The 15,036-nt window shown below is 41.7% G+C and overlaps 1 protein-coding gene across 1 annotated transcript in view; it reads right to left on the bottom strand.

The window, feature by feature from the left end:
* The window catches only part of LOC141052979 (uncharacterized), a 118,379-nt gene that overhangs the window by 46,924 nt on the left and 56,419 nt on the right, over positions 1-15,036 (bottom strand). Inside the window, exon 8 of the mRNA XM_073550307.1 lies at positions 9,894-10,808. Within this exon, the coding sequence (XP_073406408.1) occupies positions 9,894-10,808 (915 nt within the window). The remainder of the gene's footprint in view (positions 1-9,893; positions 10,809-15,036) is intronic.

Below are 15,036 nucleotides of genomic sequence, written 5' to 3'. Positions count from 1 at the left end.
GGAGGATGTGTGATGGGTATATGGGCACGGAAGGGGTGATTCATTTCTGTCATGTGCTCTCTGCTCCTTTTTGGGCGGCAGACAATGACAGGGAGCTTATATTTCCGGGAATGCTAGATTTCTCCCACCATGTCAGTGTCTGCTGAGATGTTTTCTGGAGAGGTAAAACTGTTGCTCATAGCAACCAAAACAGCTCTGGTGAAATGAAAGATGCTTAGTGATTGGTTGCAAGGAAAACTGTTGATCACAGCAACCGATCATAGCTCATCTTCTTTTACACAGCTCTGGTGAAATGAAAGATGCTTCGTGATTGGTTGGTGACACACACACACACACACACACACTCAGTTTTATATATAGAGATGGTCCAGAAATCGGTCAGAAGGTAAGAATAATCACTGTCTTCTAATTTTACTTGCCTTTCTTTTCTTACCCTGCTCTTTAACCATGATCACATTTGCCCTTACCATTTTTGCTCCACTAATCCCCACTCTCCTTCCCCAAACCCCTGCACCCTTGAACCAAATAACTATCTCCCCCTCTCTCTTACCTTGCTTCATCTGCAGACCTGCTCCTTAACCTCAGACCTGTCCTACTAAAATATAACATAAGCCGGTCACTCTCCTTCACCAACCTGCTTTTCCTTTCTCTGATTCTTCTCACTGCTGGTGACATATCCCCCTAATCCTGCCCCAGCCACATACATCCCAATAATCCTCACCCCATCTTTCTCACACTAAGAGAAACTACCACAATCCTTCACATTTAATATCTGTGCCACTGACCCCCAACCCCCCACTTCCTCTCTCTGGGGCACTTTGGAATGCCCGCTCCGTCTGCAACAAGCTCCATGTGAGCCACGATCTCTTTGCTTCCCCAACCTCTCCTTCCTGGTCCTCGCTGAGACCTCGCTGATGCGCCCTGACATGGTCTCCCCTGCTGCACTGAGTTACGGTGGCCTTCATTTTACCCACACTTCTCGCTCTGGGAACAGACATGGTGAAGGAGTGGGTTTCCTTGTTTCTAAAAACTGCTCCTTCAACCCTATCCAACCCCCACCCTCCCTTATCCTCCCTTCTATAGAGGTCCACTCTGTCCGTTTCTACACTCCCTCTAATCTCCCAATGGCTCTCATATACTGACCACCGGGCTCAGGGGCTCAGCCACTGCCTTCATCGACCAATTCTCCACCTGGCTTCTACACCTTCTCTCTGCTGACATCCCCACCATCATCATGGGGGACTTTTATAATCTTACTGACACCCGCAAGCCAGCAGCCTCCAAAGTCCTGTCACTTATTCATCCTTTGGACTTACTCAGTGGTCCTCCACAGCCACCCACACAAATTTATATACATTAGACCTCATCTTCACCCACCTCTGTTCCTGATCTAATCTCACAACCTCTCCCCTCCCCCTATCTGACCGCCACCTACTCACTTTCTTGTCCCTGTTCTCCTCACCTGCCCCCCATGTCCAGCCACTAGCACATCCTCACAGAAACCTCGCACACCTAGATATTCACAGACTCTCAGACTCTCTTCTACCTCTGTCCTTCATATCCTCACTCCACGACACGGACAGCGCCACCACTTTCTATAACGCCACTCTCACATCAGACATAGACTCAGTCGCCCCTCTCACGCACGGCAAAGTGCGACAAATCAACAGGCAACCCTGGCACAACAATCTCACCAAAAAACGTCGACAATCATCCAGGGTAGCAGAGCGGTGTTGGAAGAAAACACTCCTGCCAGATGACTTCACTGCTTTCAAACAAGCCACACTTACCTTCAAATTAGCCCTCACCTCTGCTAAACAGACTAATTTCACAAACCTTGTATCTTCATCATCCTACAACCCAAAACAACTGTTCAACACATTCAACTCTCTCCTCCGCCCACCACTGCCACCTCCAACTCCCCTCATCTCTGCCAAGGACTTTGCCAATTACTTCAAAAATAAGATCGACCAAACAAGACAAACCTTTACGGTTCCACCACCCCAACCATTCCATATACCAGACCTCTGCCCTTCCCTAATAACCTCCCTATCCAACATCACTGAAGGAGAGCTTACTCATCTCCTTTCCAAATCAAACCTCACCACCTGTGCACTTGAATCCATCCCTTCCCACCTGCTCCCCAACCTAACACGCTCATTCCAGCCCTAACCCATCTCTTTAACCTATCGCTATCTTCTGGTACCTTCCTCTCTGCCTTCAAACATGCCGCCATCACACCCATCCTCAAAAAAACAAACCTTGACCCAAATGCTATGCCCAGCTATTACCCCATATCTCTGCTCCCGTTTGCTTCTAAACTCCATGAGCAGCAAGTCCATGCTCAACTTTCCTCCCACCTCTCATCTCACTCTCACCTTGACAACGTCCAATCTGGCTTCCGCCCCACCACTTCACCGAAACTGCCTTGACCAAAATTACTAATGATTTTCTCACAGCCAAAGCTAACAGACAGTTCTCCATCCTCCTCCTTATCGATCTGTCCTCTGCCTTCGACCCAGTCGACTACTGCCTACGGCTACAGATTCTTTCTTCCCTTGGCATCAAAGACCTTGCCCTGTCCTGAATTGCCTCTTACCTTTACAACCGCACATTTAGTGTTTCCCACTCCCACACTATCTTCTTATCCTGCCTTCTCTCTGTTGGAGTCCCTCAAGGCTCTGTCCTGGGGTCCCTACTTTATTCCATCTATACCCTTGGCCTAGGACAACTCAAAGTCCCATGGCTTCCAGTACCACCTGTATGCGGATGACACTCAGATCTACCTTTCTGGCCCTTCTGCTGTCCCGAAACCCAGAGTGTCTATTAGCTATATGCTCCTTCTTCACATCTCGCTTCCTAAAACTCAATGTAGACAAAACCGAACTCATCATCTTTCTTCCATCTCATGTATCTTCCCCACCCGATATATCTAATATGGTAAATGGCATCACGCTCTTTCCCGCACCTGAAATCCGCTGCCTCGGAATAACTCTCGACTTTGCCCTGTCCTTCAAACAGCACGTCCAAACTTTTGCCACCTCCTGTCGCCTCCAACTCAAAAATATTTCTGGAATCCGTCCCTTCCTCAACCCTCAATCTACTAAAACTCTTGTGCATGCTCTCATCATCTCCCACCTTGATTACTACAACAACGTCCTCTGTGGCCTCCCTGCCAACTCTTTTGCACCACTCCAGTCTGTCCTCAGCTCTGCTGCCCGACTAATCCACCTCTCTCCTCGCTACTCCCGTTTCTCCCCTCTGCAAATACCTCCACTGGCTCCCAATTCCGCAACGAATCCAGTTCAAACTACTAATACTGACCTACAATTCACAACCTGTCCCGTCCCTATATCTCTGAACTAATCTCCCAATATCTTCCCTCACGTAATCTTCGATCCTCCCAAGACCTCCTACTCTCCTCCTCACTTATTCGTTCCTTACACAACCGCCTCCAAGATTTCTTCCGAATATCCCCCATCCTCTGGAATTCCACGCCTCAACACGTCCGATTATCCACCACCCTTGGATCCTTCAGATAGAACCTGAAAACCCATCTCTTCAGGAAAGCTTACAGCCTGCAATAACCATTCTTCCATGTAATTAATGACGCTATATAAATACCATATTTTTCGGACTATAAGACGCACCGGACCATAAGACGCACTCCAATTTTCAGAAGGAAAATAGGGAAAAAAATAATAATGTGTCAAATGGGGGTCCGTCTTACAGTCCGAATTCAGCTTACCTGGGAAGGGATCCGGCACAGGTGGAGGAGTGGTCACAGGGGTCATTCAGTGGTCCAGGCTGGTGCAGTGGCAGCGTCTCTATGCTGGGGAAGGTGGGCTGTGCTGGGGCAGGTTAGTTGTGCTGGGGCAGCTGGGCTATGCTGAAGCAGCTGGGCTGTGCTGGGGCAGGTGGGCTGTGCTGGGGCAGCTGGGCTGGGGCAGCTGTGCTGGGGCAGGTGGGCTGTGCTGGGGCAGCTGTGCTGGGCTGCAGCAGGTGGGCTGTGCTGAGGCCATGTTGCGGTGGCCTCCGGGTACATGGACGCCGGGAAGATGGCCTCCGGTCCGGGGACAGCGCATGCGCAGGTTCATATCTCGTGCTGAGATTTCGGGAGACGAGATTCAAATCTCGGCAACGAGATCTCAGGACGAGATCTGAACCTGCGCACGCGCCGTCCCCGGACCGGTGGCCATCTTCCTGGCGTCCATGTTCCCGGAGACCACCGCAATATGGCGGCAGCCAGCAACGGATGTGCAGGGGCCTCCAGGCTTTGAGGAAATGCCAGTGGAGCCCCCCCACGGAGCACAGAGAGCCGCTACCCCTGCACCGGAGCACAGCCCGCTGCCACCACCGCACCACAGAGCCCTGCAGCACCCGCACCAGCCACCAGCTATGGTCGCAAGTAAGTATATTGCGACCATAAGACACACCCCCCACTTTCCCCCAAAATTTTTTAGGGAAAAAGTGCGTCTTATGGTCCGAAAAATATGGTAAGTAATAATAATAATTGAGGCCATCATGGTGATGAATACTAGTGTACAGCACATGACCATGGTCGCACTTTCATCCACATGCATCAAATATATCTTTTGTAAGAAATCTGTTGTATTACGGACAAAGGATGGCAAAGTTTCTCCCAATGGCTTCAACAATGTATCAATATATTTACATATATGCTCCAAGAAGTTGCCATCCCCTAAATCAATCGGTCTGCCAGGTGGTATCTTAAAGTTCTTGTGTACTTTAGGGAGCAAATATAATATTGGGCTCAGGTAATATTAATGCCTCACATAAATGTTTAGAGATTCTATTTTTCTTCCAGACACTCTCCAAAATTTGGGGAGTGCATCACATTATGAAAAGAGAGGGTTAAATGTAATTTTTCTATAGCCTTGACTGTCCCGCAACGAGCCTCAGCCTTGAACATTTTGCGAGGTCAGATCACGATGTTTCCACTTTTGTCCGCAGGCTTGATAACGATCTCTCAAATTTTGTTCAATTTCTTAATGATTACACAATTAAAGTTATCCTATAAATCCATGCAGGGATTTTTTTTAAAGTCCTCCGAAACTAGATGAACAAATAGTTCAATGTTAGAACATGCCCACAAGGGAAACCTCTGAGATCTGTGGTAGAGGCAAGGTGGTATCTTACCCAATTGTGTAGCCTCCTGATCTTTAGATAAACCCTCCTGATTGTTCCATGGGTGTTGGGAAAATCCTCTGAAATTCCTTTAAATATCAGTGATCTTGTGAAAATGTGGAAGTCTTTTATTGCTGTAAATGGAGCAAACCACATTTAGAGTCCAAATGTTTGGCATTTTTCTAGCAATGAGATTCTGCCTTTTTTACATGTATGTATGTATTGAAGCATGAGCTGAGCACTACAACGTACTGGGCACTACAATGGCTGTTTGCAATTTTCACTCAGCAAAAGCCATAAATGCTTGTTTCTGGAAAAAAAAACATGGAGTCAAAATAGTAAGTAGACCTGTACATAAATTCCAAAATTAGTATAATTTCCAGATTGGGGTCATTTGAGGGGATTCTGCTTCTCTAGTACTTTGGGATTCTGTATATGGAGAAAATCTGCACTCCAAGAGGCAAAGAGTGCTGCGTCCATCTGGAGTCTCACAAAATGGCTAAGCAGTACTGCATAGACACATATGGGGTATTTCCATGTTCAGCAGAAATTGTGGGACATATTTTGGTGCAATTTTTACCCATTCCCCTGAATGAAAATGTAAAATTTGGGGCTAAATCTAGATTTCGGTGGTAAAAATTTAAATATTTTTTATTCACTGCCCAATGGTATACAATTCTGTTACACACCTGTGGTGTCAATATGATCACTGTACCCATAGATTAATACATTGAGAGGTGTAGCTTGCAACATGGGGTCACTAATAGGGAGTTCTGCTGTTTTGGTACCTCAGGGGCTCGCTCAGTGAGTCATGGCACTCGCAAACGATAACAGCAAAATCTGCCCAATTGCATGGCAATCCTTCCCTTCTGACCTATTCACTGTACCTCAAAAGTAGTTTTCAACCACATATGGGGTATCAGTGTACTCAGGAGAAATACAACAAATTTTAGGGACCATTTTCTCCTGCTATCATTGTCCTTGTAAAAATTAAAAGAAATGTGGCTGAAACAAACATTTTTGTGGGAAAAATATTTTTTTTTCCTTTTCACAGTTCAACTTTGTAAATTTCTGTGAAGCTCCTGGGGATTCAAGGTGTTCACCACACATCTAGATAAATTCCTTCATGGGTCTATTTTCCAAAATGCGGGCACTTGTGTGGGTTTTCCAATGTTTAAGCACATCAGAGGCTCTCCAAACGCCACGACACCCGAAAGCCATTCCATCAAAGTCTGAGTTCCAAAACATCACTCTTTCCTTTCTGAGCCCTACCGTGCACCCAAAAAAAGTTTTCCCCCACATATGGGAACACATTTTGGGTTTCATTTTGTCCTGTTACCCTTGTGAAAATAAATAATTTGGGGTTAAAAACATTTTTATTGAAAAGAATGTGATTTTTTATTTTCACAGCCCTATGTTATACTCTTGTGAACCACCTTTGGGTTCAAAGTGCGCACTATACATCTAGATAAGTTGAGGGGTTTAGTTTCCAAAATGGCGTCACTTGGGGGGGTTTCCACTGTTTAGGCACATCAGCGGCTCTCCAAACCTGACATGGAATATGTGGTAGTGTTCCAGAGTTATTACCATATCAAGTGACAATGGGCAGAATTGTAAAATTTGGCCTGGTCATGAAGGTGAATACAGGCTTGGGCGTTGAAGGAGTTAATGAATCTCAGGATTTTTACCAGCCTGAAAGCTGGAAGCCATTGTTATGGTCTTGCTTGAGTATGGGAAAGAGAACACTTTACCGGATTCACTCAGACTTCCCTTTTGAGAGCTGATGTCAGGATACTGTAAAAAGTTCTGGCCAATAGATTGAATAAACTAATTTCATACATCAGTATCAAACAGGCTTTATGCCTAAAAAATCTACCAATATAATTATTATATGTTTCTTCTTAAGACTTCAGATACCATCAGATAACTGTAGAGGTAGGGCTATATTCTCAGTAGACATTTGACAGTGTTGAGTGGTCCTACCTACAATTGTAAATAAAAATTTACACTGGACACGTGGAAAAAAGTGAGGTCACTTTTATTGCTTCTTGCACATAAATTGATAACATTTAGATGTGTGCAGTTGAACTCTTGTACAAATCATGATTAGCAAAGCCATTACTATAGGACCATGGGGACTAATATCCCAATTGGCTACAAAAAAAAAAAAAATCAAAATCATAGAAAATATGTTGAAGGACCTTGTTTTGAGAAGTAGAGAGCGGAGATTGAGGACACTTTCATTCTAAAAGTCGAGAAATAAAGAGGGAGGATTGAGAATTCTGAATGTATTTGTCTATTTCATGGCTTTATAACTGGGAACTTGGAAACTTATGAATCAGCAGGTTTGAATGAAATGGGCGACTCATCAAATTCCATGTCTTGTACTTTTTAGAACATATCTTAACTTGAGAGAATTTGAACTTTAGATTGCAATACAGCTCTAGCAAAAATTAAGAGACCACTTTGAAATGTTCAGTTTGTCTGATTTTTCTCTTTAGAGGTATATTTTTTAGTAAAATGTAAATTGTTCTTTTAGTCTATAAACTTCTGACATGTCTTCGAGTTTCCAAGCAATACATTTTGTATTTTTTTTCTGGTAATGAAAAATGGTCAAAATTAAAAAAACAAAAACCCCAGTGCTTTCAGACCTCAAATAATGCAAAGAAAACAAGTTCATAATCATTTAGAAATAACAATACTAATGTTTTAACTCAGGAAGAGTTCAGAAATCAATATTTTGTGGAATAACCAAGATTTTTAAAAACAGCTTTCATGCGTCTTGGCATGCTTTCCACCTGTCTTTCACACTGCTTCTGGCTCAAAAATTTAAGCAATTCTTCTTTGTTTGATGGCTTGTGACTATCCATCATCCTCTTGATTATATTCCAGATGTTTTCAATGGGGTTCAGGTCTGGAAAATGGGCTGCCCAAGACAGGGTTTTGATGTGGTGGTCTCTTAATTTTTTTCCAGAGCTGTATAATATCACAGTTGTTGGAGAATCACGAAACTGAAACAAAAACAGGAGCGCCAGCCAACAAAGCAGGAATGGACTATGGGTATGCAGATCAGATTGCAAACCAATAGTTGACAATTGATTTGCCTGATGGCTCTCCTATTTTTTTGTTTCCATTTTGTACTTGCCAACAAGGGGTCCAGAGTGAGGACAACCGGCTTATGGTAGCAGCTGGCTGACTATAAAGGATTTAATTTTTCGTCTTTTGTATATCTCCTCTTTGTTGCCCACATCCTTTTGTGTATCCTTTTTGTGTCCAGCGTTCATTCAGAAGCGCTTCAACATAGCCTCTTTTTTCTGTTTGTTATCTCCTAACTTGTTAGAGAATAGAAGGATCAGGACGATAGAGGAGTTAGAGTTCTTATTCAATCTAGAAAACAGCCACTGGGTTAAGGGTGAAATTGTTATGTGAAGCCTTATAGAGATAAAGGGACATATTTTAGGAAAATTAAACTAACAGTTATAACTTTGTTAGTGAGAAATTGCAGTAATAAGAGAATTGTATCCAGGCTTTATAATGCCATAATGAGAAAACATGATTGGCCGACTTCTGCTTCAGCAAAAAGTAAATGGGAGAAAGTAGTAACACCAATGAAAGAAGAGCAGTTGTCTGGAATACCCAGACAAGTATCTCTGCTTTCTAAAAGCAAATAATTTGGCAATTTAACACTTGAGGTATTGACAAAGATGGGCTAACATAAAGGACCCAGAGTTTCTGAAATGTCAGATGTTGGTGGACATGTACTATATGTAATTGTTATGCTACAAAATGTAAATTTGTGGGTGTCAGGTTATTGAGACAAGGGAATAAGTTTTTAAAATCAAAGTCCCCTTAGTCCCAATAATATGTGTATTGGGGGATAGAGAAGGGAATCAGTTACAAACTTAACAAGGAAAGTGACTTAAAAAATAGATACCACAAGATGTTCCTACCAAGAAGGAATGGAATATAGATGTAAATAGCAATATACAATATGAACATGTTCATTATTGTAACATAGAAAAGATAAAGACGTTGTTCACACACGCAGATTGTGGATTATAAGGAACTGTAACGAAAGACAATTGAGATTGGGAGTTAAGAAAAAGAGTGAGGAGGAAATGTAGGGTAATTTCTTGCGGAGGGAATTTGCAATATTCCCACATAGTGAATATATAACTGAACTATTCAGTGCAGATGGAATATTGCATTTGATTTGCTTTTTAGGTAACATATCTATTAGTAACTGCATCTGAGTTTTAAATTACAATCCCTTTCTCGCTTACTTATTTGTCATTACTATGACTGTCTGTTATGTGCTTTCTTGTACTGTTTGTCAAAATATATTGTATTCCCATTTCGATTTTTTTTGATGGTCAAAATGACTGTTAAGTCAAACATTTATTACCCTTTATGTATGATTATGTCTTCTCCCTGTGTGAGATTTTTGATGTTCAAGAAGATGCCATTTGCGAATAAAAAAAATTACCGCATTCAGAATATGAAAATGGCTTCTCCCATGTGTGAGTTCTCTGGTGTTTAACAAGACTTGACTTATTTGCCCAACATTTCCTGCATATTGATCAATAATCCTGTATGATGTCTCTGGTGAATAACTATGATTTCTAGTTAAAGTGTTCCATATTCAAAATGTAGGATTCTCTCCTGTGTGAAGTTTCTGTTTATTAACAAGACTTGATTGAACTGCAAAACATTTCCCACATTCTGAACTTGAAAAAGGTTTCTCTACCCTATGTGAGTTTTCCGATGTTTCACAAGAACCGATTTCAGAATAAAGCTTTTCCCACATGTTTCACATGAAAATGGCTTCTCCCCTGTGTGAGTTCTCTGATGTGCAGCAAGATATGATTTACTTTTAAAAGATTTCCCACATTCTGAACATGAAAAAGGTTTCTCCCCTGTGTGAGTTCTCTGGTGATTAACAAGCTTTGATTTCCTTGGAAAACATTTCCCACATTCTGAACATGAAAAGGGCTTCTCCCCTGTGTGAGTTTTCTGATGACTAACAAGATTTGATTTACTTGTAAAACATTTCCCACATTCTGAGCACGAAAAAGGTTTCTCTTCTGTGTGAAGTCTCTGATGGTCAACTAAAGATGATCTCCGATTAAAACATTTCCCACATTCTGAACATGAAAAGGGCTTCTCTCCTGTGTGAATTCTGTGGTGTCTAATAAGATGTGACTTCCTTACAAAACATTTCCCACAATCTAAACATAAATAAGGTTTATCCCCTGTGTGAATTCTCTGGTGTATAACAAACTGTGATTTCTGGTTAAAATATTTCAAACACTCTGAACAAGAACATCTTTTCACTTCTGTGTGATTTTTTTGATGTTTAACAAAAAAACCTTTACAAGAAAAACATTTTTCATTCTTTAAATTTGAAAATGGCTTCTTTCTTGTAAGAGAAATTTGATTTTTAACGCCTCTTTTGTGGCTTTTATTTTTCTGAATAATTTTTGAAGCATTCGGAGATAAGTCTTGTTTAGAAGGATCAGATGATAGAGCTTTGCTGTGAAGGGATGATGAAATATCTGGAGTAAAGGCATTCACTTCCGTTATATTTTGTGTGATATCAAGGTCATCTGATTTAAAAACTGAAGATGTCTGATGTCCCTCTGATCTCCGGGTACAGTCATCTGCCAAGAATAAAACCAAATATTTAATAAAATATCCTTGATTATATTTTTAAATTTCTAGATAAATTGTAATTTCTATAGTTATTTTATGTAGAAAAATTGAATTGTCTACCAAGACAAAAACAGTTCACAATTTAACAGACCTCAGAGCACGAACCAGTAGACCATGATATTCAAATATTTGGCACAAACGACCTCCCTAATATTGGAATAAGAAGCCACCAAAAAATGATATGTGGGTCAAAATGACTAAAAAATTTTGTTTCTCTCATCCTTCATAAACTCAGGTCCATCACCTTTCAATGGAAAACTAGAGGGTTTGCTCAATGATTCTTGAAAAGCAACAACCAATCTAGCAAATACCATGCTCCAAAGACAAAATGTCTCCCTCGCTTCTGAGCCTTGCTATATGCCCAAACACTGTTAGTGTCCATATTTTTGGCATTGCTGTACTGAGAAGAACCCACTTAAACATTTATGGTGTGCACGTCCCTATAAGCACGAGCTGGGCACTATGTATCGGGCACTAAAATGGCATATTTACAATTTTTCCTCTGCAACATCAATTATGTGCAGTTTTCCAGAAAGTGCCTGTGGTGTCAAAATAGTCACTACTCCTATGAATTCCATTAGGGAAATGGAGTCACTTTATCGGGCTTTCTACAGTTCTGTAGTTCTTGTGGTTGATATGCAAATGGTATTAGCAAATTATTCCAGCAAAATTTGCATTCCCATAGCCGAAATGCCGTTCCTTCCACTCTAAGCCCTGCCATACAGTATCATCAGATTTATGACAAGTTTAAAAATAAATTGCGGGGTCTATTTCTTCCTATTACTTTTATTGGGGGAAAAACATTTTTGTTTTTGTGTTACACCTAAAGGGTTAACAAACTTCCTGAATGTGCTTTTTGATACTAACCGTTCAGTTTTCTACAGTACAGGCACCTTAAAGTAATTTTACAAGTGAGGCTGGTTTCACACTTGCGTTTTTTAGCGCTGCGCCTTCTGCGCATTTCTCCCCTATCTTTAACATGGGTGTGCATGGTCTAGTGCATGCATGCGTTTGTATGCGTTTTCGTGCGCATACTTTTTTTTGTATTGTGCTCCTAGGCGCGCCGGACGCAACCATGTTGCATTTTTGGTCCGTCCGACCTGTCTTAAAAAAACGCATGCGCACGTTAGCGCACGGTATGCGCAAAAACACAGCATTACATTCTATGGGAACGCACGCTTGCGCTAGGACATCTGCATGCATGCGCTTAAAATTGCATGCTTTTTTTAACTTGGTGACAAACTGGTTAAATCGCATGCGCAAAAAAAAGCAAACGCATGCAAAACGCATGATACTTTTTTTGCATGCGTTTGGTATGCGCACGAGGTGCAGCGCAAAAAAACGCTAGTGTGAAAGTAGCCTGATCCAGTCTAAAAAAATAAAAATTAATAAATAGGTTTTGTATATGTTCTAAAAATAAATAGAAAAAGATGCTGAAACACCGAAAATGTGTACAATTAACCGTTTTGTTTGGTTTCATTTTCTGTTTTAAGGGCGTACAAATTTAAAGGTTGAACATTTCAAAAGGGTGTGAGGAAATACCAAGCAAAACGCACGTCAAGGGTCTAATCTGGTAAATATGAAGTGTTTATATGCCCCTTGAAGTGTCTTTATGCTCAGCTATTTTAATTTGTGTACTTTGATCCCTATATGCACAGCTCTGTGCCTGTTCTTTTAAATATGGGATTGACTACGAGCACTTGTACTTTTTATAATCTGTAGTATTTGGAAGTCTGCGCTCCCAGACACATAGATATCTATTTGCCATTGTAGGTGATATTAGAGAACACGACAGACAATTATTTCATCCAAAGCTGGATCCATGATTTTGGACATGTGTTTGCTCCGTTAAATATAGTACTGGTCTATAAGCACTTGCACTTTATTATTCCACTTTTAAAATTTCATATTACAGTGGGGAAAAAAAGTATTTAGTCAGTCAGCAATAGTGCAAGTTCCACCACTTAAAAAGATGAGAGGCGCCTGTAATTTACATCATAGAATTTACATCATAGGTAGACCTCAACTATGGGAGACAAACTGAGAAAAAAAAATCCAGAAAATCACATTGTCTGTTTTTTTTTTCATTTTATTTGCATATTATGGTGGAAAATAAGTATTTGGTCAGAAACAAGCAATCAAGATTTCTGGCTCTCACAGACCTGTAACTTCTTCTTTAAGAGTCTCCTCTTTCCTCCACTCATTACCTGTAGTAATGGCACCTGTTTAAACTTGTTATCAGTATAAAAAGACACCTGTGCACACCCTCAAACAGTCTGACTCCAAACTCCACTATGGTGAAGACCAAAGAGCTGTCAAAGGACACCAGAAACAAAATTGTAGCCCTGCACCAGGCTGGGAAGACTGAATCTGCAATAGCCAACCAGCTTGGAGTGAAGAAATCAACTGTGGGAGCAATAATTAGAAAATGGAAGACATACAAGACCACTGATAATCTCCCTCGATCTGGTGCTCCACGCAAAATCCCACCCTGTGGGGTCAGAATGATCACAAGAACGGTGAGCAAAAATCCCAGAACCACGCGGGGGGACCTAGTGAATGAACTGCAGAGAGCTGGGACCAATGTAACAAGGCCTACCATAAGTAACACACTACGCCACCATGGACTCAGATCCTGCAGTGCCAGACGTGTCCCACTGCTTAAGCCTGTACATGTCCGGGCCCGTCTGAAGTTTGCTAGAGAGCATTTGGATGATCCAGAGGAGTTTTGGGAGAATGTCCTATGGTCTGATGAAACCAAACTGGAACTGTTTGGTACAAACACAACTTGTCGTGTTTGGAGGAAAAAGAATACTGAGTTGCATCCATCAAACACCATACCTACTGTAAAGCATGGTGGTGGAAACATCATGCTTTGGGGCTGTTTCTCTGCAAAGGGGCCAGGACGACTGATCCGGGTACATGAAAGAATGAATGGGGCCATGTATCGTGAGATTTTGAGTGCAAACCTCCTTCCATCAGCAAGGGCATTGAAGATGAAACGTGGCTGGGTCTTTCAACATGACAATGATCCAAAGCACACCGCCAGGGCAACAAAGGAGTGGCTTCGTAAGAAGCATTTCAAGGTCCTGGAGTGGCCTAGCCAGTCTCCAGATCTCAACCCTATAGAAAACCTTTGGAGGGAGTTGAAAGTCCGTGTTGCCAAGCGAAAAGCCAAAAACATCACTGCTCTAGAGGAGATCTGCATGGAGGAATGGGCCAACATACCAACAACAGTGTGTGGCAACCTTGTGAAGACTTACAGAAAACGTTTGACCTCTTTCATTGCCAACAAAGGATATATCACAAAGTATTGAGATGAAATTTTGTTTCTGACCAAATACTTATTTTCCACCATAATATGCAAATAAAATGAAAAAAAAAAACAGACAATGTGATTTTCTGGATTTTTTTTTCTCAGTTTGTCTCCCATAGTTGAGGTCTACCTATGATGTAAATTACAGACGCCTCTCATCTTTTTAAGTGGTGGAACTTGCACTATTGCTGACTGACTAAATACTTTTTTTCCCCACTGTAAATGTCTCAAGGATGTGTAGCACAGCAATACAAGCTACGTTTCCCAGGTACTAAGATGATTTTATTTTTGTGTCAGGATTTATGTGCACATTTCGTCACTAGGTGAAGACAATATACCATCTTTTGTGTTAGAAAGGTTTATGTAGGTTTAGTTTAGGATTGACATTGCACCTTTTCTCCATATGGGTCTCTAATTTCTAAAATAACTTTCTTTGAATGAATTATGAGTTATTAACACTACTTAAAACTAACACAAAATTAATTTATACTTCCTGCAGTCTGCTTCAAACACAACATCCAGAGCATGTTTTCCGTACCTCTGTCTTGGACACTAACATGTCCAAGACTAACACTTACTTTTATTATCAGACTGCATTGCAGTCACAGCTACGCCAGTGACTGCCATGCACACCTATGACCTTCATACGCCTCCATGCACATCCTGGGGAGAAGACACAGCACCCCCTAGCTGTAACAGGGGTCACCGTCTCACATATCCCCCTCCCCTGTTCAAACCTGTGTGGTTGAACACCTGACACCCCACATGGGCGTGAGACAGGGCATCTGCATGCCCCTGTGACATCCCCGCCCGGCACTGCACTAAGAAACCAAAGTAGGGACTGAAACCATCGATCAGTG

This window comes from Dendrobates tinctorius, unplaced genomic scaffold (genome assembly GCF_039654945.1).
Source record: "Dendrobates tinctorius isolate UK_male_01 unplaced genomic scaffold, ASM3965494v1 ptg000164l, whole genome shotgun sequence".
NCBI classification, from domain to species: Eukaryota; Metazoa; Chordata; class Amphibia; order Anura; family Dendrobatidae; genus Dendrobates; species Dendrobates tinctorius.
The sequence above is the reverse complement of the archived record's forward strand: the minus strand, read 5'-3'. Positions and strand labels throughout refer to the sequence as shown.